The following is a 26,933-nucleotide window of genomic DNA, read 5'->3' as shown; positions in this document are numbered from 1 at the left end:
CAGTGTTTATGAAACTTCATCAACGTTACAGTTGTAAACTATTTCTCCATATAGCAACAAGTCTTGGTAGTTACAGAATTTTGCCATTTGTAGTAGGTGAGTTTAGTTTTATGTCGCTTTTAACATTATTCCAGCAATATCACAGCTGGGGACACCAGAAATGGGCTTCACACATTGTACTCACACGGGGAATCGAACCCGGGTCTTCTCCACGTGATGCAGGAAAGCTTTAACCACAAGGCTACCCCCACCACCATTTGTAACACACTTTACAGCTATCCAGGGTTAAAATGCACAAAGGAAGATGAAACATGGAAGACATGACTCACTTGGCTAGAACTTTGGGGTGGAACTTCCAGGGTGTGCTGGGTTCTAGTACCTCCACATCATATCCTCGGGCCACTGCCTGCCACAACATAGTTATATCGTTCCTGAAGCTGTCACTCAGGTCACATGTATGTAGACTCACTGTTTGACATCTTAATTCACAGTTGAAAACGGTGAGTAATTATCAACAATTAATGTACAATTAAACTAAACAGCATATTTTATGGAGAGATATTTGCAAGAGTGTGGTGATCTCACCATCTTGACATAGGGCAACATCTCCCAATCCATGGTGTTGGTGTTGTCAATGATCACAGGGCTCACATGTCTCTCCATAGCATCACATGCTGCAACAAACAGAGTCAATGGCAGTTGGCGTCTTCAACAAGCATGTCGCACTGACAACCTACTTTGCTCTCAAAGTCTTTCTTATGATGACGTATGCCATACACTTTAATACCAAGAAAATGAATGCTTTTCAAACTTGTCAAACGTGTTATGTGAAACGTTTTTGAAACTGTAACTCACATATGGTTTATATATCACTTTGATACGTACAATTTCAAACATATTTTAATTCTTTCTGGGTTGTTTTGCTAAGAATCTCCTGATCTGCATCAGTTACAATCGTGATAATGTTGTGTACCTCTTTGTTTGTTCCAGGTGTGAGCTTCGGTCAGCTGGTCCTGGTTGTATCGGTACTCTCCACACCGGAGGAAGTAGTCGTCAGTGGACAAGATGACTCCATCAAACACAATCTCCCTGAAACACAATACAGGAATTCATTTGCTTTAGTAAAACTTTGTCTTGAGTGTAGTTCAGCTAATTTGTTACCAAACTTTCATCTATATTAGGATGAGTTTTCTTTAATAAATATCATGTTTTCACTTTACTCAAACATCAACATTAAGTCAAATATATATGCACTTTGAAGGATAAATGCTAGTATTTCCTGCAAGTATTCACTGCAATCATTAAGGAAGCTTTGGTAATATTTTATTTTTAATTACAAAAGTAAGTTGAACACAGGAACTGGTGATAATATACTGAACACTGGAAGGAAACCAGTGTTTTGACAATCTCACCCAGCAAGGTATGACTTCCCACTGCCTGGTAATCCCCTGAGGAGCACCAGGAGTTGCCTCCCCTTGACCATGTATGTCTTCACTAGCTCAATCTGCTGTGCACAGGATATAATTTGGTTGTTACTGGCTGGCATGGAACGTGAGGTAGACAGTGTTACCCTGGCTGGAGTTAGTGCCGGCTTGGCTGCTGCCTTAGAGTAAATCATCTGATCATTAGTGCTGCCTTGTGTTTGACTGACTGGTCCTCTCCCTGGCATTGTTGGAAAGTGGTCTGATGATGGAGGTGGTGGAATGGTCTGAAGTGCCGACCCTGAGAATTTGTAAGGATTCCGTGCTGCCATGGATGTTAGACTTAGAGGCTGAAGGGGCTTAGGTTGTGTGGCCTGAGTGCTTGGCCTCTGCCACCTTGAATGTAGAGAACTGTATGGATTATGTTTGGGTGGTAGGCGACTTTGTGGATCCGGCGGCCCTTTTGGGGTCATGAAGATAGGATTTCCTTCTAGTTCCCTAGGCAGGCACCACGTGTTCAGGGGATTCCTGTTGATGCCTGGAGGAGGAGGAACAGATGCAAACCTGGGTACAAACTCAGGTGCTTCTGCTGATAAGGGGAATAGCAATTAAATCTGAAGCTCCTTTGTCTTGACTCTCTGGTCTATTGTGTGATGTAGAAAACATACTTCCATCAGATTCACTCACACCTGTTTCACAGGTGTCTCTTGATGAACTGTCTTCATCTGTATGTGCACCAGTTCTTGGATACGAATCTGTCAAATGTTTCTGTGAATGACCAGAAGTGTTTGAATTACCTCCCTTGGATTTGGAAGACACTCTTCCTGAATCTTGCACTGAAATGAACTGTCCTTTCAATGGACCAAAAGTATCCATTTGACTTATTCTGGTATCTCCTACCACGGATGCGTGTACACCTTTGAGTCCAAGGCTTGCAGCCTCACTATCATGCAGGCGGAGTGTATGTGGGGCTGTGTCAACACACTGCTTATCTGATGGACAGCTGTCACCATTCCCACCACGTTTATTACTGCTCTTTAAACATACTGGATCAAGTAGACCGATGTTTGAAATTCCACTTGTTGGTGATGAAATCTCTGTATCACCTTCAACAGATTGGGAAAGTGATGAATTTTTAGTTTGTGAATTTTTCAAAAATTCCTCCTTTAATTGAATAGATTCCATGATCTCTGGGACATATGTTCCGTAGACATTATACATGTCCATATAAGTCTGATACTCTACATCGGACACACCCATAGGGAATGATTGGGTTTTGGATGTCAACTGGTCTTGCACTGATTTTTCTTCTCCCGTCCCCGGTCTGGGAAGACTTCCACTCAAAACAATTTCAGCAGGGTCTATGTTTTCCAACGGTTGTAAAACGGGCTTATTATTTTTTGTTACTTGTTTTTTTCTCATAAAAGTTGTTAAAAAAGGTTGCTGTTCACTTTCAACTTCACCAATAAGGCTGCATGCTATGACATCTAGATCAGTGTCTTTGGACACATCTTTCTTCTCCAGTTGCTCATTCTGGCTCATGGCAAACAGCGTCTCGATAGCTTCATCAACTGAAGTAATACAAACACATATACATTCTTCAATATGACGTAACATGTAGCCATTGTACTTATCACATTTGTATCAGATTCTATACATGTTTGAAGATAGCAACTGATTGAAACATAACTACAAAACGGTACAAAATCATAAAATGGGTGAAAATACAAGTCTCTTTTCATTACAGCTTTCACCTAAGTGAGAAATACAATTCCTGATTTCTTGATCTTCAACTTGATTTTTCTAGATGTTGTTACTGACTATTGTTCTGTCTGACAACTTATGCCAACTTTTAATGTCTTTTAGTATCATGTTGAGGGCATCGCCAGTCTCCACTCTACTGTCTACAGCATCATGGTGGCAGTCAGTGACATGACGAACCTGGAGTGTTTCTGATCAGTAGTCAGAAGCTTTGGAACCCAGCATTCTTTGTCCTTTGTCTTGCCCAGTTCATTTGTCAGAATATTCTCCACTCTCTCATGTCAGATGACTACTATACTGGCTTTGTGACATGATGAGATGTTGATCAACCATAACCATATCACAATGTCATCAACATCATCATGATTTAGGAATCCTAATTGTGTGAAGTACAGGCCATGACTAAATTCATAGAACACTTGTAATGATATGGGCTTCAGGGAAATACATGTGTATTAATCCTTGATTAAAACTTGATAACTCTTAATGGTTCAGTTAACACAATCACACACACAAATGCTGTACATACAACTGACAAATGCTGACATTCTACATTTTTTTCAGCGCATCTTACCTCTCCATTTACACTCCGTTAAAACAAGGTGGACAACTTCAGGATCAATAGTATCTTGGAACATTTCCTGTATCTCTTGGTAGAGTCCGTCTCTTTCCATTCTTTTAGTTTCACTGAGGTTGTCAGTTCCGGCTTTAGTTGATATTTTCTTGGGGCTTGAACTACGATTTCGGGTAGATCTTGGCATTTTCAATTCAATTTCCAAAACTTGTAAAAAAAAAAGAAAGAAAATATCTGTGATCAGAATGGGTGGAGTTAATCAGCAGGTTTTATCACGCTAGTAAGTATCTGGGTACAGAGACTGACGGTAAAACAAATGCGAACAAGGCAAGGGTGGGGTGACATTGGGTTAGAACGTCTTGGGTATGTGTCTTCTGTTGTTGATTGGGAATTATTTTACACGTAACCTTCTTACAACACCATTATTGTCATCTTGGGTCCGAGTATTTACGTTCACACATTTGCGCATAACACCTGCGCAGATTTGCCTGAGGATTCGATGTTACGCTAAACACGATTGGTCATCATGTGCCCACTGCGCGAAGTTTTGCAGAGGGCATTATTGTCTTTATCGGTAACAGTAACTGCTGCATGTTTTTATCTATACATCGGATCAAATATTTACTTTCAAATTTTACCAAGTATGTAACACACGCACACTGACATTTTAGAATCTTGAAACGAAATCAATTACATCCAGGAAGTGTTTGCCGACAGCCGACCAATCAAGAACTCTGTTTCTAAAGTCCTTGAAATGGGCTTACGAAGGAAAGGCTAGCCTTTCGCGCCGTTTCCTGCCGAAGCTGTCGGTTTGGATAAAAATAATACTTTTCACAACATAACACAACACAATCAAGGTGGTTTGATTTAACGTTCAAACTTTGTTTCCGTTGCTCTCATTGAATTGGGCATTTGAAGCTCATTTCATCGGATTTTCAGGTAAGTTTGTGCAGAGATGTGTCTCACAGGTTTGCACTGAATCCATCATGGCCGCTTCACCCACAATCTTTGTGTTGAAAAACTCTTCATAAAAACATGCCATCCTTAACAAGTAGTTATTGTTTGAATCCAACATGTAGTAAATACAATAAGGACAGCGTCGTAGAATATTTGTGCGTAGGTGTGTAGTGCGTATTTAATTTGGATGTACCCAAATGCGAACATTTTCCATGCACACTCCGACGTGAATTTCTTTTAGATCTAAATTACATTTTGATTGTGAACAGACAGACAACAGGGATATTGACAGACTGAAGAATTCCATCTTTCGGATTACCATTATTTGTATGTTCAGAGGGACTAATGTTGACTGGCTATTTTGTGTTGTTACCAATGTATTGCTCTTCACGATTCTTACGCGGAAGAGCACTGCGTGATTTTTTTTTCAAATACTGCATTTTGTGCTTAAATGAGACAAACTAATATTTTCAACAGCAGTTAAAGCTTTCAAATTATGCTCGAAGTATGTACTTGTTAGCACATAACGACCAGTAATGTGAAAGAGACGCCCGTAGCAGGCTGGAACAAGCTGAATTTATGTCTCTTTCTCATTGGTTGGTCAATAAGGCTTCAAGAGTAGTATCCCTTCAATTGAGCAGTGGATATTCTTGTGGACAGTCATTTTTCTCACAGATTTTCTTGATTTCCGTTAGCAACATTGAAATAATTTTTTTCTTCCTCATCACAATTTCTATTTCCAAAGCAGAATACATGACAGAAGGAATTGTGAAACAGCTTTAGTGTTTACTTAAGGATGTTATGGATTACCTGTTGTGTATGGCCTGAAGAGTTTTGTTGAATCTGAAATCCTTGCCTGCAAAGAATAAGAATAATCCCAAGTGCAAATAAGGGAAAGTTTATTATTAAAGTTTATTACAATTATGATGTTAAACACATATTGACCCGCAAAGGTCCGGGTTAGAATATTGATCTTCAGTAACCCACACTTGTCGTAAGAGGTGACTAACGGGATCAGGTGGTTAGGCTTGCTGACTTGGTTGACACATGTCATCGGTTCTCAATTGCGCAGATCTATGCTCATACTGTTGATCACTGGATTGTCTGGTCCAGACTCGATTATTTACAAATCGCTGGCATATAGCTGGAATATTGCTGAGTGCGGCGTAAAACTAAACTCACTTACTTTTCGTATCATTTTTACATTGTGTATGTATGTACATACGATTGATCATATTGATACAAAAAAATGGCATGTGTTGCCATTAGTTGTCACACTATCTTGACATCAGGGAGTCTGTTTCACCAGGGTCACTGCACATGTCAGAATCAATGACACACAGTGTAATTGAGCACTCTCCAGGGTCAGTTTGTTTTCATAAGTTGATCAAGAAGTTAATACTACTGCTGACCCAAGTGATTGCAATGTATATAATGGAAATTGTGGTGAATACCTAGCACTGGCTATTTATGCATTGGGCGGTGAGGTAGCCTAGTGGTTAGTGCATTCCCTCGTCACACAGAAGACTAGTGGTGGTCCGATTAATTGAAATAATCGAATATTATTGGTCGCAATGACTAAACGACCAAGCTGTCGATCATGTTTTCTCATAATCGAACACAAACAATTTTCGAACAATATATTTCACAAGGTTGGTTTTGTCTGTTACATTTCATAAATACTTTCCAAGTCATGATTGAATTTATCTTAAAGACTCCAGGAAATTTATGTTCCTGACATACTAGTCATCCTTTAAAGATTTGAAATTTGCAAATGCATTTTGTGCAGTTTGCCCCCAAAAATAACCCCAATGAACATGTTTTTTTTCTTTATTTCTTGTGCATTAACAAACAAAACCAGGAACATTTGATAAATGACGCTAACCAATTATTTTCGATGATTGATCGGTTGTAATGAACCAATCATCAGTTGTGAGATTTTAACTGATTCCCAACAATACAGAAGACCTGGGTTCGATTCCCCACATGAGTACAGAGTGTGAAGTCCACCTCTGGGGTCCCCTGCCGTGATATTGCTGGAATACATACTGCAGCAATTACCCATGTTTAAACGTATATTGACTTCCACACTGGAAAAAGTCGAAATGTCTTCAAATTCTTAAGAGTTGTCCATTTCACATGGCTATGGGATTGATTTGGAGCGTTTAGGTCCGTGTGTTAAATAATCAGGAGATATTCATAAAAAACAGGACACACTACTCAAACATGTTTTGCGTATGCAATCTTTATCAAAATCTTTGAGAATAATTAAGAACAAACAAGTACTTTATAAAGGTTGAGTTTGTATTTTTTGTATTAAAACCTACATTTTACTGATTATATTTATAGTTTTTAATAATTTTAACCTTTATGGATGCCTTATTCTCTTAAAATGCTTTTAAAAACTGCAGGAACAAAGAAGCTGAAATATGCCCTGCTTGTTCCCACTAGTGTGAATACCTCAGTTTAATGTGCAGGTGGTATGAATCTTATGTACTATAGCAAACGTAAAACTAAACTAAACTCGCTAAAACTACTATAGCAAACATATTGAAAGCACATATTGTCACAAAATATAATGTGTTTAGTCCTCGGTATTCTAAAATTGTTGGAATGTCATTGTCAATGCGGATAGCAACGTTTTACAAATGTCTTACCCAGGTGAGCTACATTGGCACAACAGTATTTCTTGGACAGTGATTGTCATCCATTATGTCTTTTAGCTTTAATTGAAAATTGACAATGATCGAGGAGTGTTTGTCAGATTGTGTTGTCTGTACAACTAACAGAAGACCGTGACTTTTCTAGACCTCACAATATTGGAAAAGTTGAATGTTGACAGTCTTGTTTTAGTAATAACATGGTGTAAAATATTTGCATTACCAATCTACTTAAACATGAAAATTAAACTGGTTTTGAATTGAGTTTTATGTGAACATGACGATTATGACAACAAGGATTAGGTTTAAACTGGTTTTGAATTGGGTTTTATGTGAACATGACGATTATGACAAAACAAGGATTAGGTTTTCTATTACTTTCAACCAAATGCAACATAATATGTAATGCAAGGCTGAGTCGTCTTACTGAATTTCTATTTGAAAGAAGCTCATTGATTCGTTTATGCTTCTCAACAATAGTTGAAACTTGACACCCACGTTATTGGTAATAATTGTGAGGAGTGGGGGTGGTTCTGTTCCGTTCCAATGCCATGCAGGTTGTTTGAACATGGTGTTGGTGACTTGGTGCATCGTCAAACACAAGAAACACGTGCATCAAGTCACATGACCACCTTAGCAATCACGTATGCATTGGAATGTTAACACAGACATTGTTAGACAGGAGAACGCATCCAAAGTGGAAGTTCAATACAAAGTCAAGTATATCACAACCACAAATCAGCAACATGAGTATGTCAAGGGCAGGCCTAGTGTTGGACAAACTGTTGCAGCAGTTGCACTGTATGCACATGCTCCAGGCTATTGTTACCAGACAACATACGCTGAGGTATGTAGCAAACGACACTGTTGTATTGTCCCAGGCTTGGGGCTCCATGTGTGACGTTGCATCAAGATGAAGTACAAATCAGCGTATGTTTTCTCTGCAACAAATTTGTGCAACCTCTTCTAGAATACCCATAACACTAAGATACTTGTAATATTAGTTCTAAATTTTAAACCGGGCCATACCTTGTAACTGCGTTGTTTTGGTGGGTAAAGCACACTGTACATCACATACATTTTGCTGCATGTTAGCATGTTAGCCATAGTTGGAACCGCATACATTGTATTTTAAAAGAATCATATGGACATTGCTTTGTCATGACAAGAGATTGATGTAGGATTAGCTGTCAAACGCCATTGCAATAAGATGCTGCTGCAATCCACTCTTCAATGTCAGTATTTTTACCTGGATGATACTCAGATAGCAGTATGATACTCAATTATTTTTATTAATAATGCACACACTTCTTCAATTATAGAATTTGATTGGACAAGTGTGAAGTTGAGTATAGTTTATCTGCTGCTAGGTACATGTTCATTGATTGGCTGAACATCTGGCACAGATACTTGGCATTGAGGCAGAAACTGACAAATTGACCAAAAACATGACAGGACTGAGATGAAATGGAAGTGATGGGGAATTATCACAGGTGGTGGTGGTGATAAGCACAATGTCAATATAACTAAAACAAAAAACACAAACAGCTCCATGCAAATTTGCCCAACACCTTGCAGATAAATTGTCCAAATCTTGTCAAAACCGAACAAGCCGCAGAGTTAAATTTCTTTTGAGCCAGGATGTTACTGTATTTCAAGTGTAGATGACATGGCCCTGGTTAACCAAATCTTGTCGTTGACACTGACTGTAGTCAGGGGTGGAAATAACATTAAAATTGATAGTGTACTCCGGTACAGTAGCACATGTAAAGTCACTTGCCCTGATAATTTTTCCACTATACCGACCGTTTTCTTGCTGAATTTTTAAATAAACAACATAATTAACATTGGAAAGGCAACTGGACACCGGTACAGTGTGATATACAAATTGCTTGCCCAGCAGAAAAAACACTGGACTCAGACGTTGGGCAGTGGGTTATTTCCACCCCTGTGTAAAACTCATAACATCCCTGTTACATTTAAATCCTAGGACTAAAGTGCTGGATGTCAAATAGAGGAATATAATGTTTGAAAATGAAATGCGTTTTTTTATCCTACTTGTTTTATAAAAAGTAAAATGTAATTGAATGGTCTAATGAGTGAGAATAGATGCTTTATCTTTTTGAATTTGGGCTTGTAACAAATGTGGGTCCTTTGTATTTGCAGATCAAACAGTTCTCTTTTTATGAGATATGCATGTAAGAAGATTGGTCACATGATTGAATTAAAGAAGAAATTGTGTTTGGATATATTTTAATCAGGGGTTGAAAATTGTTTCAAAACTCCACTGGACACAGGTCCTGTAAACTTTCAAAATCCACTTGACCAAATATTAAATTTTTAACAAATCCTGCACCACTTACTTTCGTGCACTTATTGCTTACGGCTTGAAAGGTGTGGCTTGCCAGACGATGTTAAAAGACGTAGAACTGCAATCACTTCCTGGTCTCGGCTGCTACTCGTCTGCGCATGCGTCACCAGAAGGTGACGTCAGCCACCTCAGATTATTGCTTTTCGCACGCCTCACTAGACGTGTGGGTTGCCAGCTGTTCCTTGTATCCTACGGGATTTGTTTTGTGTGTGCTTAATAAACTGACTTTGTGTGTATTATTATTTTTGTCCTCTACGAGAAGTGTAGGTATTATCTTTCACTTTCTCTTGTTATTTTCGTTCAGTAGTTCTGTTTAGTGATGTCGTTCGTTTATAACACGGTCCCGTCATCACTCTATCACTTCGCCAGTACAACACTTCGCCGTATTTGTAGTCGTCGTGTTTTATTTGGTTCAGGCTTATATACTATACCATATAATAGTGGTATATTTATTATGTCTGAATTATGGTCTCTTTATCATTCAGTTGTTTTGAGACTTTGTTCTCAATTATGCTGTTGTATTCATTACCATTGTATGTAATGTTTTTATGTGCGTTTACTGGGTTTTCTGCTTTATTGCAGATCCATGTACAGTGCAAGTTGTATACATTGTAGGGGTGGGAAGTCTCGTAAAGACCCTCATCCCCGATGTTTGAATTTTACCACTCACTGTTCCCTTGGCCATAAATGTGCCAGCTGCACTATTCTTTCACCCAAGAGTTTCTCTGTTTATCTCCAGGTTTCTAGGAAGCGCCGGGGACAACAGAGACGGAAGAATATGTCTTCTACTTCGACGCCGGTCTTGACGACCGCTACATCTACTTCCAGTGTTGCAGCGTCCACTGTTTCTCTGAGTGCGTCTGTCACCATGCCATCCAACACCTACCAGCCTCGGCGACAGTCTGTTCGGCATGCCAGAAACCCAGCGCCGTCTCATGGCAGGGGACGTGGTGCCAAACCTAGATCAGACAGGGCAGGATGTCAACGTCGCCGTGCTCCCGCCCAGGGCGACAGGCGTAGGGGCAAGTGAAGTGAGGGACATGTACGACTGGACACTCCCACCTCCAGTCGTCCCAGTTTATCCTACACCGGTAGGTGTGAGAATAGGGATCTTTTGGGAAAATTGGTCCATCCTAGAGGATCCATACGTCACAGATATATTGAGGCAGGAGTTTTGGCTCCCCCTCCTCTCCCCTCCTCTCCGATCCATCTCTGACGCTGTTCCCGCTCCGGCACAATCACTCCCAGATTCAACACGACCTTTTAGCGGAGAACATAGCGATTCTGTTGGAGAAAAGAGACGTCGAATTACTCCCGTATCCAGTCACAACACCAGGGTTTTATTCTCCAATATTCCGAGTGCAGAAGAAAGGGTCCACGAAAATGAGGATGATTCACAATCTGTCCTATTTCAACGAGACTTTCCTGGAACGTCCTCCGCACTTCCGAATGACGTCCCTCGAATACCTCAAATCTGTGGTATGCGTCAACGACTTCCTCATCAGCCTGGACCTGCAGGATGCATACCTCCATGTTCCAATACGCCCCAGCGACAGGAAGTACCTGCGCTTTATTTTCAACAATCAACATTTCCATTTGGCTGTCATCCCATTTGGAATTGCAATGGCCCTGTGGTTGTTCATGCGTATCACAACCCCTATTTCCCGGTATCTTCATTTGAGGGGCATCAATTTCGACCCATACCTGGACGATTGCCTTATGCACCTGTTAGACCGTCTGCTTCTTATACAACAACGGGATTTCACCCTCGTCTGTTCAGCTAGGTTGGCTGGTCAAATTGGACAAATCAGAGCTTGTCCTGTCTCACACTCTGACATTCATCGGAGGCCATTTCCAGACGGACAAGAACCTAGTTCAGATTCCTCTGGACAGGTGGGACAAGATTCAGTCTCTGATTCCACGTGGCGCTCTCCTAACCTGTCTCTTCGAGAGTGGCAGGCACTCCTTGGATTGTTGACGTCGGTGCAGGATCTTACCAGCAGATCCGGAAGCAAGGGTCGACACGTTCACAGTTTCTTCTCGATCAGACTTTTCAGCTCTTTCAACTGGTCGAGGATCTCCACATTCTGTTGAGAGTTCGGCATATTCCGGGGTGCCGTAATATACTAGCAGACGCTCTCTCGAGACTGACAGAGTTGCTCCCACAGAATGGATGCTACACAAGGAGGCCTTCATTCTCCTAAGTCACGCACTGGGTTCTCCAAACATAGATCTGTTTGCCACCAGCCAAAACCATCAATTGCCAGTGTATGTGTCCCCAGTCCCAAATCCAGCGGCTTGGGTGGTGGATGCTCTCAGCCTACCGTGGGAGGGGCTTCACGCGTATGTGTTTCCGCCACCAGTTCTACTACCCAAAGTTCTCGCAAAAGTCAAGGAGATCCCTTTCCTCTACCCTCGTGCACCCTCACAGCCATCTCCCGCATCCTGCTCCAGATCGGTTCAATCTGCATGCATGGACCATTTGCAGAAAGCACTGAGTGCTAAGGGGTTTTCGGCCAGAGCAGCCAAAGCCATTGCGACGGCGCACAGAACTTCTACTAGACACTTGTATGATGACAAGTGACAGTCGTTTGAACTATTTTGTGTTACCAGGAAGCAGGATCAGCTGAAAGTGTCTCCTCAGTTCATAGCAGACTTCCTACTTTATCTCCAGGCGTCTGAAGGGAGGCACCATTGCCACGTATTTGGAGGCAATTAGCTCAGTTTTAGCGGTTCCCACTGACAGAAGGATTTCCAAAATCCCAGAATTACAGGCCATGCTTCGTTCGTTCAGGCTTGAAGACCAGAAGTTGAAGTTTCATCCACTGTTTTAGACCATCTCCGTGGTGCACCTCATGAACCTCTTGAGAACGCTTCCCTTGCTGATTTATCCAGGAAGACGGCTTTTCTTTTGTCTTTAGCGACTGCGGCTAGAGTGAGTGAGGTTCACGCTCTTGACGTGACTAGGGTCAAGTTTGAACGTCATTGTCATGGTTCTGTGCATTTGGGTCTGTGTTGGGATTTCATCGCTAAAAACCAACTGCCAGGTCAACCTGATCGACAGTTTTCAATTCCGGCATTATCATCTATTGTTGGCACTGAAGACAATGCTGAATTGCTTTTATGCCCGATTCGTTCGCTCAAAACTTACATTGATTGCACCAAAGGCGTCCGTGGTACAAGGAAATGGTTCTTTCTTCCCCTATCCTGGGCGTCACAGTCAGATGTCAGCAAAAACACAATTGCCTTATGGTTAAGAACGACCATTCTTCAGGCATATAAAGCGTCTTGGCTGGACCCTCCTACGTCTTCTCATCCCCACGAGATTCGAGCACTTGCTTCGACTATGGCACTTCACAGTAATTGCACTGTGTCATCCATTATGCAAGGTTGTTTTGGTGGTCGGACACAGTTTTTGCCAGTCATTATTTGCGTGACATGGCTGTCAAGGACGTTAACGATGTCCACAGCTTCGGACCATTGGAGGTTGCTCAGCAACTCACCATTCCCCGAAGAAAGTGACCCTCCTGTCTTGTGTTTTCTTCCCTCAGACCACCATGTGGGGAATGAGTTGTTTTCTTCAGAAACAACTGGGTATGTCAGTTAAGGAGTTATCCTTGTATTTCAAGTCCATGCTTTTTACTGCATTCCTTAAGCTTCGCCAGCTTCAAAATTAGTGGTTTCTTTTCATTTAAGACTCGGTCTTATTACCAGCGCTTCCCGAGCACGGGATTTACGGATTGAGCTGGCTGCTATTACATAAGCTAGGCGATCCCTCAAATGACACGCCCACCTTCCAGCCTGTCGGATAAAAGTGCAGGAAGTAAGTAGTGCAGGATTAGTTAAAAATTAAGTAAAATCTAAATATTTTTTATATTTGTATACTTATCCTGCACTACTTATGATAAGGGCCCACCCTGCGCTATCAGCTACCTCCCAGCTTTGTTTGCCATCTGTGGGATTTCTGGCAATAATCTGAGGTGGCTGACGTCACCTTCTGGTGACGCATACGCAGACGAGTAGCAGCCGAGACCAGGAAGTGATTGCAGTTCTACGTCTTTTAACATCGTCTGGCAAGCCACACCTTTCGAGCCGTAAGCAATAAGTGCACGAAAGTAAGTGGTGCAGGATAAGTATACAAATATAAAAAATATTTACAATTTTACTAGTTTCACTTGACAATAATTGACAATTTTGGTTTTGTTATCAATTATAACAACAGACAATTGCATTTTTATTTCATCATCGAAATGCATACATCAATACATTTTAGTAGTTTGGCACTACTGTACCACGGTAAAGTTTAATGTGGATATTTACTTGACCGACCAGAGAATTCCACTCGACCCGGGCATCGGGCAATGGTATTTTTCAACCCATTTAATACTTTTGTTTTTCTGATTTCAGATGCCCAATCAAGATGGCTAAAGCGTTGAACAAAACTGTGAAGGTGTGTTACCCCCCTGGCTGCAAGGAGGTCAGCGAGGAAGTAGCCAAGGATGAACTTGTCAGAAGACTCAAGGTACTGCCCCAGTACTGCTTTGTGACATGATGCATGTGTTCCTGGGCTGCAGAGTTGGTTATTGTTAAATGTTTCAGATTGTTAAACTTTGCAGGTGCAAGAATGAAGCATACAACTTTATGGATGACAACTTATTCTTTATTGCACTATAGAGCAACATTTTGTTGTAGATTCTTACACCGTTATCAAGCTAAAGATAACTAACTACATAGAAACATCGCTCCTTGCAATAAACAAGAAGTTGTCATCCATAACGTTGTAGGGTTAATTATTGACTCACCAACTCCTAAAACCCCGATCAAACAATTTGCAGGTACGATCAAGTGATACTCATGTTTTCTCATGAAAACTGCCTTTGTAGGAAGTCTTAGGCAGACTAGGTTCCTGCCAAATCAGTTGGGTGATATGAAATGGCCAGAATGGTGATTCACTGATACAACTTGTAGTATGAGTTCTTTCTCCTGGTTCCAATTGTCAAAAGTACTATCTGAAACATTTATTTGCAGGGAATATTATGGTCTAATTAGAGGTTGTTTTGATTACAGCTGATACTGTATATAACAATGTGTTCAACATGTTAGTAATTCCTAGTGTGTGTCTGTGTGGTGCTCATGAGTCGCTGTTTGAGGCTTCCAGTGGTAAGGCAACAAATACAAGTTTTTGATGCATGTATCTATTAAGAATGAGAACAATTTTATGGATGTGCAACTTCTTTATTCTGTAAAGGCGACATAGATTCTAATGTCGTCAAGCAAGTGACTTGCACCACTTGATTAGTGTCATATTATCTTTCTCAGAATTCAGTTGACTACTAATTTTATGGTCAGACTACTAATTTTGATCCTTGAAACTACTAATTGCATCACTTTGAGGTTGGCATCTCTGAATGAGTGCAATCCACGTAGTACTGAGTCTTTGAATGGTATTTAGACATGATACACAGAAACACTAGGATTTATGAATGTTGACTTCAATATATTTGATGGACACAACATTTTGGAGGATATTCTTCCTCTTTATCATAGTAGTGATTCATTGGTACAGGTGTTATTGTGCAGACCATTGTACTTCTTTAGGTGATGTGTTCGGGCACAGAATGTCGAAGGATTGTTTTAGGGCTGAGTGTGGGATTATTTTGTTGCAATCAAAAGAAACGATTGTACAGGCGGACTACACATCTGTAATTCAGAATGATTTATTTCATGCTAAAATATAACATCTTTCTTACTTCGTTTTCATTTGTTCTCCTGTCAAGGAATATCATGACAATGCAGTGGACTATTTACTTGAACTGAATGCTTTTGCTAAATGAAACCTTTGAAGCTGTTGATGACCAGAGTTGGGTTTAGTTTGGGATTTTCATGCTTAATACCATTGTCAAATATCACAGCGAAGTCTTATTTCCTCAAATCATGAGTGAAATGAGATTCTACACTAACATATTTTAGGTCCCACCCTCTTTACCTCTTTTCTAGCCTGTCTCACAGGTCTAAACCATATTACTTTCCCTAATGCCTAGTCCTCCATGCAATGCTAAAGCCCTAAACGAAGCAAGTTGTTTCTCTAGGTTCCTTTTCAATTTAAATGGGTTTATTTGTTACTATCAAAATAATATATATTCAGGGACTAAGCATTAGTCTACCTCATTTCAAATACTTTACTGTGTGTTGTTGTCGTAAAGCTTAGTTGAATTTTGCTTCTTTTTTATTTTTAATATGCTGTGAATGGTGTTGTGATGAATATGGCCTAGACATTTAGCGAATCAGACTGTGTGACTTAGCAGAAGCACTAAAAGGGAGGTAACACTTCATCCATTATTGATATGATTACATATGCAGATTACTGTGTGTCCATAGCACATATATATTACATATTCACTTCCTTCTAGTGTTTATTTCACAGTTGATAAAACAACCATTAGAAGTAACAATAAATATTAGTTAACTTTTTATTGATACGTGTGTCACAAAGTAAAATTTCATGATGATGCACTGCTGTATGATCCCAGTTCAGTTTGTGCTCGGGATGGCAGGGATAGAGTTCTCTGTATCCAGACAGTGCAGGTAACTTGTAAAGTTGCACCCATTGCATGTAACATTTTCCACCAAGTACATGCTTGAAGTGTAGAAGTTACACTTATTAGACACATCTTTTGTATCAGGTGAATCAATTACTTGAAGTTATAGATGTTAGCAAGACTGCGTCAGAGGTACAGATAACCCGCGTATCTGCGTAAATTATGCAAATATTTATGTGAAAACTCGATTCCCATTATGTCTATTGCGTACAAGTACGCTTGAATTTTTGTAAATACTCAATAAATGTGATCTTACATGCGTACACATAAAAATGTCAAATCTTAGCTTGCGTACCGGTGGATAGATAATATAACTGAGGTATATTGAGAGGTTCTATTTTAGGTCATGAACTTGACAACTTGCAGTCTTTCTTATCGTTTCTCACATTACAGATCAAATATAAATAACAAACACATTTAAACTTTATTACTTTTTTTACGGTTAATAGAAAATGGCAAATACCAAGTTAAGTTTGAGGTGAGTACAATATATTTGGTTACTCAAAGGAAAATTTGGATACCCAATTGGGATGAACACAAGCGAGTACATAACTGAATGACCAAAAGTTATCTGTAGCTCTACTGCTTTCATTATCATAGACCAGTTACGTAGACCACAGACTGTGTACACAATCTTAGGACATTTCATGGAAGGTCAGAGGTTATTGTGTTATAGATAACTTGTAATGATAGAAAAACTGATTTTGCGACTAGCATTCAAGATAAGAAGAAATGAAAAATATGGATGTTAATTAGGGCTGTAACGATGCATCAAACTATCAACTGATTGCAATTGTTGAGTCACCGATAGCAATTAATTGATGAACGAAAAAGCTATCGATGCATTGATAGTATGTGTGACTATCGATAGCCTTCTGTTGATAATGCGCAGCACAAAATACAGGAAGTAACAGATTCATTCACTTTGATTTAGAGTTATCCGCCCCTGTTACCTCTTGAACAAACATGATTGTTTACTGATCTGGGGTTCAAATTTCTTGCCAGTTATCAAAAGAAACTAACACTACTTCAACTTGTTTTTGATTTCATATTAACTATACATTCATTTGGGAAATGACTTCAAATGAGACAATTCAAGGAGAAAAAACTATTGCAATAGTATTGTAATAGTTAGTTGCACTATACTATCGCTATCGCTATCGCAATAGTATGTTGCAGACTATCACTATTGCAATAGTTGTTTCCCCCTCAATAGTCATCCCTAATGTCAGTGTCATTTAAAAAGCAACCATGTATCCTAAAATTCCTTCAGATATGCAGTAGTGTGAGCTTGGGCTTCAGCAATAGGATTGTTGATAACATGGTGAAGCCGATGTTTTGAAATCACTTGATTGCACTTGGTGCATGTAGTAAAAAAAATTGAACAAATGAAATCGTACCCCGGACAGATAAATCCCTTATTGAATTGGCCAGTATCAACGGTTAGCTGGTACTTTGGTCAAGTGAACTTAAAACCCACACAAAATGATGATGAAAAGTTATTCATTGCTTGAATCATCACACCGAAGACCCGGGTTCAAATCCCCTCATGGGTACAATGTGTGAAGCCCATTTCTGGTGTCCCCTGCCGTGATGTTGCTGGAATATTGCTAAAAGCGGCGTAAAACCAAACTCAGTCAGTCAGTCATTGCTTGAAATTTGATAATACCCAATTATCAATGTGAGTACTGTTAACACTTACCACTTGAGGTGAGACAAGCAATGTGGTTGTGTGGATCAGTTGTTCCCAGGGTGTGACATATGTTGTTGTTGCCTTGTGTTGCAGCTCCTGGCCCGGGCATTCCAGGACATGGGTCAGGACGACAATGACCAGTATGCTGGACTGGCCCTCATGCTGGCCACAGATTTCTACCTGGACCACCAGAACAAAGATGTCCGACTACTTGTGGCATGCTGCATTGCTGATGTCTTTAGAATATTTGCTCCAGAAGCCCCATACAAAGATCAAGATCATCTGAAGGTGGGTTGAACTGTGTTCAACTGGGCTCTTACAATACATGTTTCAAGGTCAACTGGAGTACTGTGGAGCACTGATACACAACATTGAGTGTTGTACGATACACAGTATACTTGTATTTAGAGGGGACTGTTGGGGCTTTTTCAATGCTGTGATTGTAATGCAACAGTACTTAACATGAAAACTTTCAAATTCATGTGTCTTTTTATGCCTAATGCTTATTGAGACTTGTGAAAGTTTCCATTGTTGTGTGCTATGAACAAATTGCCCCGTATAAACTTCTGTCTATATAGTGTACTCAGGGCACACGATTGCAGGAAATCCATGGTTTACTTTGTTGTTACAACTTTACTTGTATTTTGATACCAGTGAAATGATATTGTGGTTGTATTCTGAAGAGATTGTTTATGTGTATTTGTTTTGTCTATGATTGGCAGCGATATGCTGTTTTTTTAAAGTAATGTTGATATGCTGTTTTGAGACAGGAACTGATGTTGATATGCTGTTTTGAGACAGGAACTGATGTTGATATGCTGTTTTGAGAAAGGAACTGATGTTGATATGCTGTTTTGAGACAGGAACTGATGTTGATATGCTGTGTTGAGACAGGAACTGATGTTGATATGCTGTTTTGAGACAGGAACTGATGTTGATATGCTGTTTTGAGACAGGAACTGATGTTGATATGCTGTTTTGAGACAGGAAGTGATGATGGCATGTTTTTGTGTTTGAGACAGGAAGTGATGTTGACATGTTTGGTGTTTGATGTTTCCAGACAGGAAGTGATATTGACATGCTGGTGTTTGATGTTTGTCTGAGACAGGAAGTGATGATATGTTTGGTGTTTGATGTTTGAGACAGGAAGTGATGTTGACATGCTGGTGTTAGAGACAGGAAGTTATGTTGACATGCTGGTGTTTGAAACAGGAAGTGATGTTGACATGCTGGTGTTGCAGGAGATTTTCCTGTTCCTGATCAAGCAGCTGAGGGGGTTGGAGGATCCTGAAGCTCCATCTTTCAAAAGATATTTCTATTTATTGGAAGTAAGTTATACATTCAGTAACACATTTCCACTTCCATGTTTTTAAGGCAAGTAAACTGTTATACCTGGTGACACCCAACACCTGGTGGTAAATAACACCTAACACCTGGTGGTAAGTAATGTGAGACCTGGTTCCACAGTTTGTTCGATAAGATTTCAGAAACTGCAAAGCAGATAAGTTTTTTTTTCTCTGGAAATTTGTATTGGGATGTTTCTATTTTGGCACCTCATGAAATGATATACAAATAGATGTATTATTGGTAGCGGCACAGGTAATTTTTAGCTTTATGTTTCCTCAACTGGAAACAAGACTTCATTTGTGTGATATAGCACAAAATGGTCCTGAGAGGAATGATTACATGTGTGATATCCTTCTCATCATTCACTATTGTCATTGACTGTGGCTGAAACATTCCTTGCATGAATGATTCTATGTGATACCCTTCACATCGTACATTTTTGTCTGAAACTTTCATTAGCTTCCATGAGTCGCCTGGTTCATACCACAATCAGTCATTGTTACTTGTTTGTATTTCCCCCACTACAGTGATGTGTTATGTTGACAGAACCTGGCCTGGGTGAAGTCCTTCAACATCTGCATTGAGCTGGATGACAACCAGGAGATATTCTGCTCCCTCTTCAAACTCATGTTTTCCATAGTCAGGTAATGTTAATATTGTGCCCCTCAGTTCATGTCCAATGTTCCCTGCTTTATACATTGACTATTCATCTGCCAACCTAGTAACATTGTCCATTCACATCTGGCAACCTAGTAACATTGTCCATTCACATCTGGCAACCTAGTAACATTGTCCATTCACATCTGGCAACCTAGTAAAATTACCTTCAGCTTTGAAAAAATTGACGATTAGGGAGTTCATAATTTTCTTGGTAACAATTGATAATTGTGATGGTTTCAAAAAGTTTTTGTTATAATATTATGTTGTATCCCATCAGAGATGAAATGTGAAGGAATAATGTGTGCTTGTAATGAGGGTCAAAGTTGGCCAGGGCCTTGTCTGTGGTGCAGCAGTGACCTTCTCCAACCATTTGCAGCGACAAGCATTCCAGCAAGGTGAAGAACTTCATGTTGGACATGATGACGCCACTTATAGCTGAGGCTGACACAGTGTCGCAAGAACTGTTGGATGTGGTCCTCATCAACATAGTAGAACCTCAGAAGGTGGGTCCTTGTCTACATAGTAGAGCCTTAGAAGGTGGGTCCTTGTCTACATAGTAGAACCTCAGAAGGTGGGTCCTTGTCTACATAGTAGAGCCTCAGAAGGTTGGTCCTTGTTTACATAGTAGAGCCTCAGAAGGTGGGTCCTTGTCTACATAGTAGAGCCTCAGAAGGTGGGTCCTTGTCTACATAGTAGAGCCTCAGAAGGTGGGTTCTTGTCTACATAGTAGAGCCTCAGAAGGTGGGTCCTTCTTTACGTAGTAAAACCTGAGAAGATTTTCATTGTCTACATTGTAGAGCTTTAGGGTTGTAAGTGTTCAAGAAAAGAGGTAAATATGTTGCCTACATTTTCAGAAATAGAATCCTTGTGTTTCAGTCGCAGAACAAACATGCCTATGCCTTGGCGAAGGACCTCTTGAGGAGAACCAGTAACGCCATCGAACCATACATTCAGGCAGTAAGTCAATACAGATTTGCTACTGTTCATCATATGAAAGGACTTACATCAGTATCCTTAACAAGCAGCTTGGATTATCAGGGGTGATAATAATCAGATTGTTTGGGCGCTTGAAGTATGCATTGTGCATGGAACAATGCGCATGATAAATGGACTGTTATTATTATTATTATTATTGTGTAGTATGTACTTGGAGTTTTCGATTTCCTTTAGCCAGCTTTTGTGAAGACATGAAGCACTGTTTTATGGTGTGGGAGGTGTATCCCATTGTGTCATCTCTGAAGAATGGAGAATCTGTATTTCAGTTCTTTAACAACACGCTGATGCTGGGGAAGACCTCGGAGAGTGAGGTGTCGGATCACCTCTATGATCTCATCTATGAGCTGAACCAAGTGTCTCCCAATGTACTGCTGGCTGTCCTACCACAGCTGGAGTTTAAACTCAAGGTAAGCCCTCACCAGCCTTCCACAGCTGGAGTTTAGAGGTAAGCCTTGACCAGAATTTCACAGTTAGTGTTTCAAATTCAAAAGTAAACCCTTCTGCAAGTTATTCTGCAGCTCTGAATCAGCAAATTGATTTTCATGGTGAAAAAAGAAAAACACATTGATAAACTTCTAGAACTTGGTCCCAACAATGTTTGTTGTTGGTCGTGAAGACTAGCCACAACTCCAAACTAACTAGTTGCTGATTGTTTGCAGAGTAATGAAGAACATGAGCGAAAACATGTGACAAAATTACTGGCAAAGATGTTCTCTGAACCTGGATCGGACCTGGCCAACCAGAACAAACCACTGTGGTACTGCTTCCTTGGCAGGTATGTCAAACACTCAGTCATTACATTCAAACAGCATCCAGCACAAATGTCTGTTGTTTGTGAGACTCTTGGTCATCACATTCAAACAGCATCCAGCACAAATGTCAGTTGTTTGTGAGACTCTTGGTCATCACATTCAAACAGCATCCAGCACAAATGTCTGTTGTTGTTTGTGAGATTCTTGGTCATCACATTCAAACAGCATCCAGCACAAATGTCTGTTGTTGTTTGTGAGATTCTTGGTCATCACATTCAAACAGCATCCAGCACAAATGTCTGTTGTTGTTTGTGAGATTCTTGGTCATCACATTCAAACAGCATCCAGCACAAATATGTCTTGTTGTTTGTGAGACTCTTTGTTGTTTGTGAGACTCTTGGTCATCACATTCAAACAGCATCCAGCACAAATGTCTATTGTTTGTTTGAGACTCTTGGTCATCACATTCAAACAGCATCCAGCACAAATGTCGGTTGTTTGTGAGATTCTTGGTCATCACATTCAAACAGCATCCAGCACAAATGTCTGTTGTTTGTGAGACTCTTGGTCATCACATTCAAACAGCATCCAGCACAAATGTTTGTTGTTTGTGAGACTCTTGGTCATCACATTCAAACAGCATCCAGCACAAATGTCGGTTGTTTGTGAGATTCTTGGTCATCACATTCAAACAGCATCCAGCACAAATGTCTGTTGTTTGTGAGACTCTTGGTCATCACATTCAAACAGCATCCAGCACAAATGTCTGTTGTTGTTTGTGAGATTCTTGGTCATCACATTCAAACAGCATCCAGCACAAATCGAGGGGTTAGAGCCAGAACCACTTATAACCACACAGGCACATTTCGAGAAACAGCACTCAAATGTTTGGACAGTTATAAAAAAAATAATAATCAATTATTGTTTACTGTTTTGTGACAAGGTGACAGAGTATGCTGGTGCATTCATGTTACTATACAACCATAAATATAATCAGCCTAATTAAATAGGTATGACGAAAATAAACTCTAGCTTGTTCTGGCGTAAATGTAAAACACTCGGGGCTCTGTAAACATGAGAGCGAGAACCAGTTAAATTAGAAACACAGTGTATGGCAGTTAAGAATATGTTGAGAATATGTCTGTCCCGAGTCAAGAATCCGGTTATCTTTAAACAGGGGATTGTGGCATAGTTTTAACCCTTTCAACACACGCAGGCTAATCGGCCACGATTTCCCAGGCAGTGTGTCGCAGTTTCCACTAACTTTTCGAGAATTAAAATTATAAACTATTTTTCGCAGTTATTGAAAATTATCTTTGCCCCAACAATTGTATCAATCTATTTCCATCTTTTGGGAAGCCAACTAAAAGCAATGACCCCTGATCTCAAGATCACCCATATCATCACAGCAGCCAACCACTGTTTCCTCTAAGCCCTGTAACCATATCCTGTATGGCGCGGTAAAGCTGTTTAGACAAGCAGTATCCCACATTCTCAGCTGGTGGCTGGAACCATTAACCAGCAGAAACTGCCTTTCTGTTATTGAATGCATTTTACTTATAGCTTTCATATTTATCAACAGCCTTAGATAAATTGTGCTTGTGAGATTTTATCTTCACATGTTGTTATCACTGAAGACATCAGTAATTGCTTAAACCACCTTCAAGACTTTCTTTTAGACTTTTTCTGTTAGATGACAACAAGCGTCTCAATACTTTCAACATAGTTCCACAATGCATCATTACCGTGTACTTCTTTATTGAAGAATAAAACCAATTACTATAAGACATTGTAAGTGTTTCAGTATTTTTAACTATTTCAATATTATATTACATGTAAACAGAAATTCATAAACAGTATAGTTTCAAATTACTGAATAGAAGAAAATCAAGCACAGTCACAAACATACACATAATACGCAACCACAGATAAGCTCATTGCATATTAAGTCAAATTAGGGATAAATGTAGCGATCTGAGTAATAATTTAAGCGGCTTGGTATATAAAAGTATCTTACCCGAGTGTCTTTTGATATCAAATATATCACCCGCGAGTTGATAAAAGTAACAAATGTCCGAGGCTTGCCGATATTTTACTTTGATCAGCGAGTGTTTATATATTGATATCAGAAGACACGAGGGTGAGATTCTATTATCATCAAAATCACTCTTCCTTAGCTTTCAATGAAAAATGTACATCTCTGAACACAGTACTGCCATTGAACTTCGCGAGTGCAGCGATGTCATAGCAATGTGGCGTCATCAAGTTCATGGCGTCATATCATTGTCAGGGCATTGTGCAAAATTTACTCTCAAAGCGATATGTCCTAGGAGATATCGTCTGATCTCCACACAAGCAATGTCTCCTGTGGAACACAGTTTTGGATGATAAAACTTAATAGAACTATGACACTAGACTATGACATAGATGAAGGCTAAAGACTTTTGATACTAAAAATTAAGTCTGTTATAAGTGAATCAAGATTACATCACACAGATTAGATAGAACACTGAATAATCACATTAGGTATTTGATGACATAGATATGTCATGTTAGATATGTGACATGTTAGATATAATAATGAGTCATTATTTCCTTTTCGTTAATGATTTGATGGCGTCTCAAAATGTAAATGTCATTTTTTGAATTGAGAATTAATATTGATATCCACCTCTTAACACTATTTCATACTCTTTAAAGGTCACATGCAGCGTAAAACACAACTTTGCAGATTCTGATACCTTTCGGTATGGACTTACGAAACAAATCGTCAAAATGCAAATTCAACTTATAAAGTTGAAAAATAACGCGATGAAAAAAAAAACGAAATCAGAGTTCAAATGTTTCACTAATTTTCCCCGACTTTTCTGGGGAAAGCGGGTTTAAACAGCTGGGCTGCGCTCATAGCACGTCGCGCAGTGTGAAATAGGTTCACGCAGCTTGGAAGCGGGTTGTCCGGTGAATACTTTCGGTGAAGGCTTTGGTGTGAGCTATTTTTCTAATGTTTTGTTGATATCTCACAGGCTGAGCTTTTTATATGTTATGACAGTAAATTAACTGTTTATATAATTTCACCACACGTTCTTCTTACCGAGTCACTTTCTCAGTTCGATACTTATTTAGCGTTGACAGAATTTCTAACTGTGATATAGATATGTCGTTGTCACAGACAAAACTCAATGTCTTGCTTTATTGACACCTGTGTGTCTGCCTGCCTGTCTGCTAATGGCAATATTTAATACACAGCTGCTATCACTGACCACATGCAATTTGAACTTAACACCAATCAGGCTATACACCATAAACAAAATGCATTGATTTATTGCCCGAGTTCGGTCTCTGTCATATTATGTAATTACACAGACAGGCAGGTGTGATAGTTGAACACTTGACATGTTATGATGTCTGTTGATTGTAAAATGTTATACACAAAAATGAGCATGTATTTACAAAACCCAACATCTCTACATAAACACACACAATAAGCCGTGAGGGCATATGCCAAATGAACCAGCCGTTACACTTGAGTGCACACCCACCCGCTCAGACTGGGTTCAGTATCCCGCTGCTTTGTTTCTTGGGAAGTAAACTGAAGTACACAATATTGCACTTTTGATTTCGCGATTATGCGGCTTATAATTTTGTTTATATGTTTTTCATAACCAGCAATGTATATTATATGTCACGAATAAGTGATAATTGTGTTTAAATTATGTTTGATTTTTTGGTTGCATGTGACCTTTAAACTTGTTAAATAACTTATAGGAAAAGGTTTACATAACTATGTGGCCTGGTGGAAAAAAGTGATTTGTGTGAAATATGTGTGCAAGTTAAATTTGCAAAATGAGGAAATATATAGCAGAACACTTTACAGTAAATGAGGAGTCAGGAAATAATACAACATAACATGTTCTTGGAAACATGGCATGCCATTTGAATGAAAGTGACTAAGAAATATATAAAACCAGACTATGACACTATGATTATTACACTATCCTCACCCATGTCCACAATCATATTATAACTTACACCATGTAATAGCACAAAGCAACGACTGTTGTTTCAGTGTCGTAGCTTTAGTCTGTATCGGTTGTCTGTATCCTGCTCCAAAGCCAGGAAGGGGAGGCATTCTACTTTGTCAGCATCTGTCAGGAGTTCTTTGTAATAGTTGTGATACTCTCTGGGTATAATACCGGACCGACAGAGTGACATGAGATCTTTTTTCTTGGCTGAGGAAATTGCTTGTTTTCCCGAGTACCTTCGGATCAGAGGTTCACAGATACTCTGAGGTCTTCCCCGGCGGCTGCCTGTAGACACTTTCAGTTCTCTGAATGGCTCATTGCTGTGCTCAGTCTTGAAGAAGATGCTTTCTGGGTTGCCTTTAATGTAGCGCATCCAGCACATTGACAACCAGTTCACACGACCACCATCTGTATCAATTTTGGTGTTTTTCAGTCTACCATGGGCATATTTCTTAAGGTCCATCACATCGGTGAACTGTATTGGGATGACAATATAAGGGTCCTTTCTTCTGGCCATTCTTATAACAGTGTCCCACTGGCTTGGTACCTAGATGCTAGTCTTCTTTTTGGCAAATTCAATGGTGGAATGAATTGCATCGCACTCCATCTGTGTGTGGCCTGGCTCTAGAAATTTGTGGTCAATTGTACTGATGTGTTCAATAGTGGTCACAGCATGTAATAGGGAGGCTGCAACATACTGGTTTCTGTTCTGTCCTGAACAGGTATCTGAATACAGAACTACATGCTTGACGGTTGGTGGCAAAGCCTTCAGCTGAATTTGCAGGCATGATGCAACTTCACATGATCCCCTCTTGGCATCCACTTCCGACCATACAAAGCATGTGCCTCCTTTTGTGGCTAAATCGTACACTGTAAAATTGTAACAGTTCAATTTCCTCATGTAGAAAAGTTCACTGACAAGTGAGCATGGTGTATACATGGAGTAAAACTCTGAGTCTGATGAATCAAGTGCGGTTTTATCTGGATCATATTCTTCACCTGACGATAATGCTGGGTCGTTGTCAGGGACCAGTCCTTTCCTACTCCTTAGTGTTGACAATAGTTCATTATCAGAACTGTCAAAGTCACTGTCACTATCCCTCAGAGATGATGTTCCTCC

General features: G+C 39.8%; 2 protein-coding genes across 4 annotated transcripts in view; one reads left to right on the top strand and one right to left on the bottom strand.

Moving 5' to 3' along the window:
- Nucleotides 1-4,235, bottom strand: part of LOC124270515 — a 30,686-nt gene extending 26,451 nt beyond the window's left edge. The window contains exons 1-5 of the mRNA XM_046705532.1: nucleotides 3,757-4,235; nucleotides 1,413-2,992; nucleotides 974-1,089; nucleotides 586-674; nucleotides 330-406 (exon numbers count right to left, since the gene is read on the bottom strand). Coding sequence (XP_046561488.1) covers nucleotides 330-406; nucleotides 586-674; nucleotides 974-1,089; nucleotides 1,413-1,894 — 764 coding nt within the window. The 5' untranslated portion in view covers nucleotides 1,895-2,992; nucleotides 3,757-4,235. The remainder of the gene's footprint in view (nucleotides 1-329; nucleotides 407-585; nucleotides 675-973; nucleotides 1,090-1,412; nucleotides 2,993-3,756) is intronic.
- Nucleotides 4,236-4,503: 268 nt separating this feature from the next.
- LOC124270516 (sister chromatid cohesion protein PDS5 homolog B-like) overlaps nucleotides 4,504-26,933 on the top strand; it is a 68,039-nt gene continuing 45,609 nt past the window's right edge. For all 3 annotated transcript variants that reach the window (XM_046705534.1, XM_046705533.1, XM_046705535.1), the window contains exons 1-9: nucleotides 4,504-4,695; nucleotides 14,152-14,266; nucleotides 18,130-18,324; nucleotides 19,278-19,364; nucleotides 19,930-20,027; nucleotides 20,420-20,546; nucleotides 20,920-21,000; nucleotides 21,306-21,446; nucleotides 21,699-21,814. In XM_046705534.1, the coding sequence (XP_046561490.1) occupies nucleotides 14,165-14,266; nucleotides 18,130-18,324; nucleotides 19,278-19,364; nucleotides 19,930-20,027; nucleotides 20,420-20,546; nucleotides 20,920-21,000; nucleotides 21,306-21,446; nucleotides 21,699-21,814 (947 nt within the window). In that variant the 5' untranslated portion in view covers nucleotides 4,504-4,695; nucleotides 14,152-14,164. The remainder of the gene's footprint in view (nucleotides 4,696-14,151; nucleotides 14,267-18,129; nucleotides 18,325-19,277; nucleotides 19,365-19,929; nucleotides 20,028-20,419; nucleotides 20,547-20,919; nucleotides 21,001-21,305; nucleotides 21,447-21,698; nucleotides 21,815-26,933) is intronic.

The sequence above is a fragment of the Haliotis rubra genome, unplaced genomic scaffold, assembly GCF_003918875.1.
Source record: "Haliotis rubra isolate DU_JTF1 unplaced genomic scaffold, ASM391887v1 Scf1520, whole genome shotgun sequence".
In the NCBI taxonomy this organism is placed as follows: Eukaryota; Metazoa; Mollusca; class Gastropoda; order Lepetellida; family Haliotidae; genus Haliotis; species Haliotis rubra.
The sequence above is the reverse complement of the archived record's forward strand: the minus strand, read 5'-3'. Positions and strand labels throughout refer to the sequence as shown.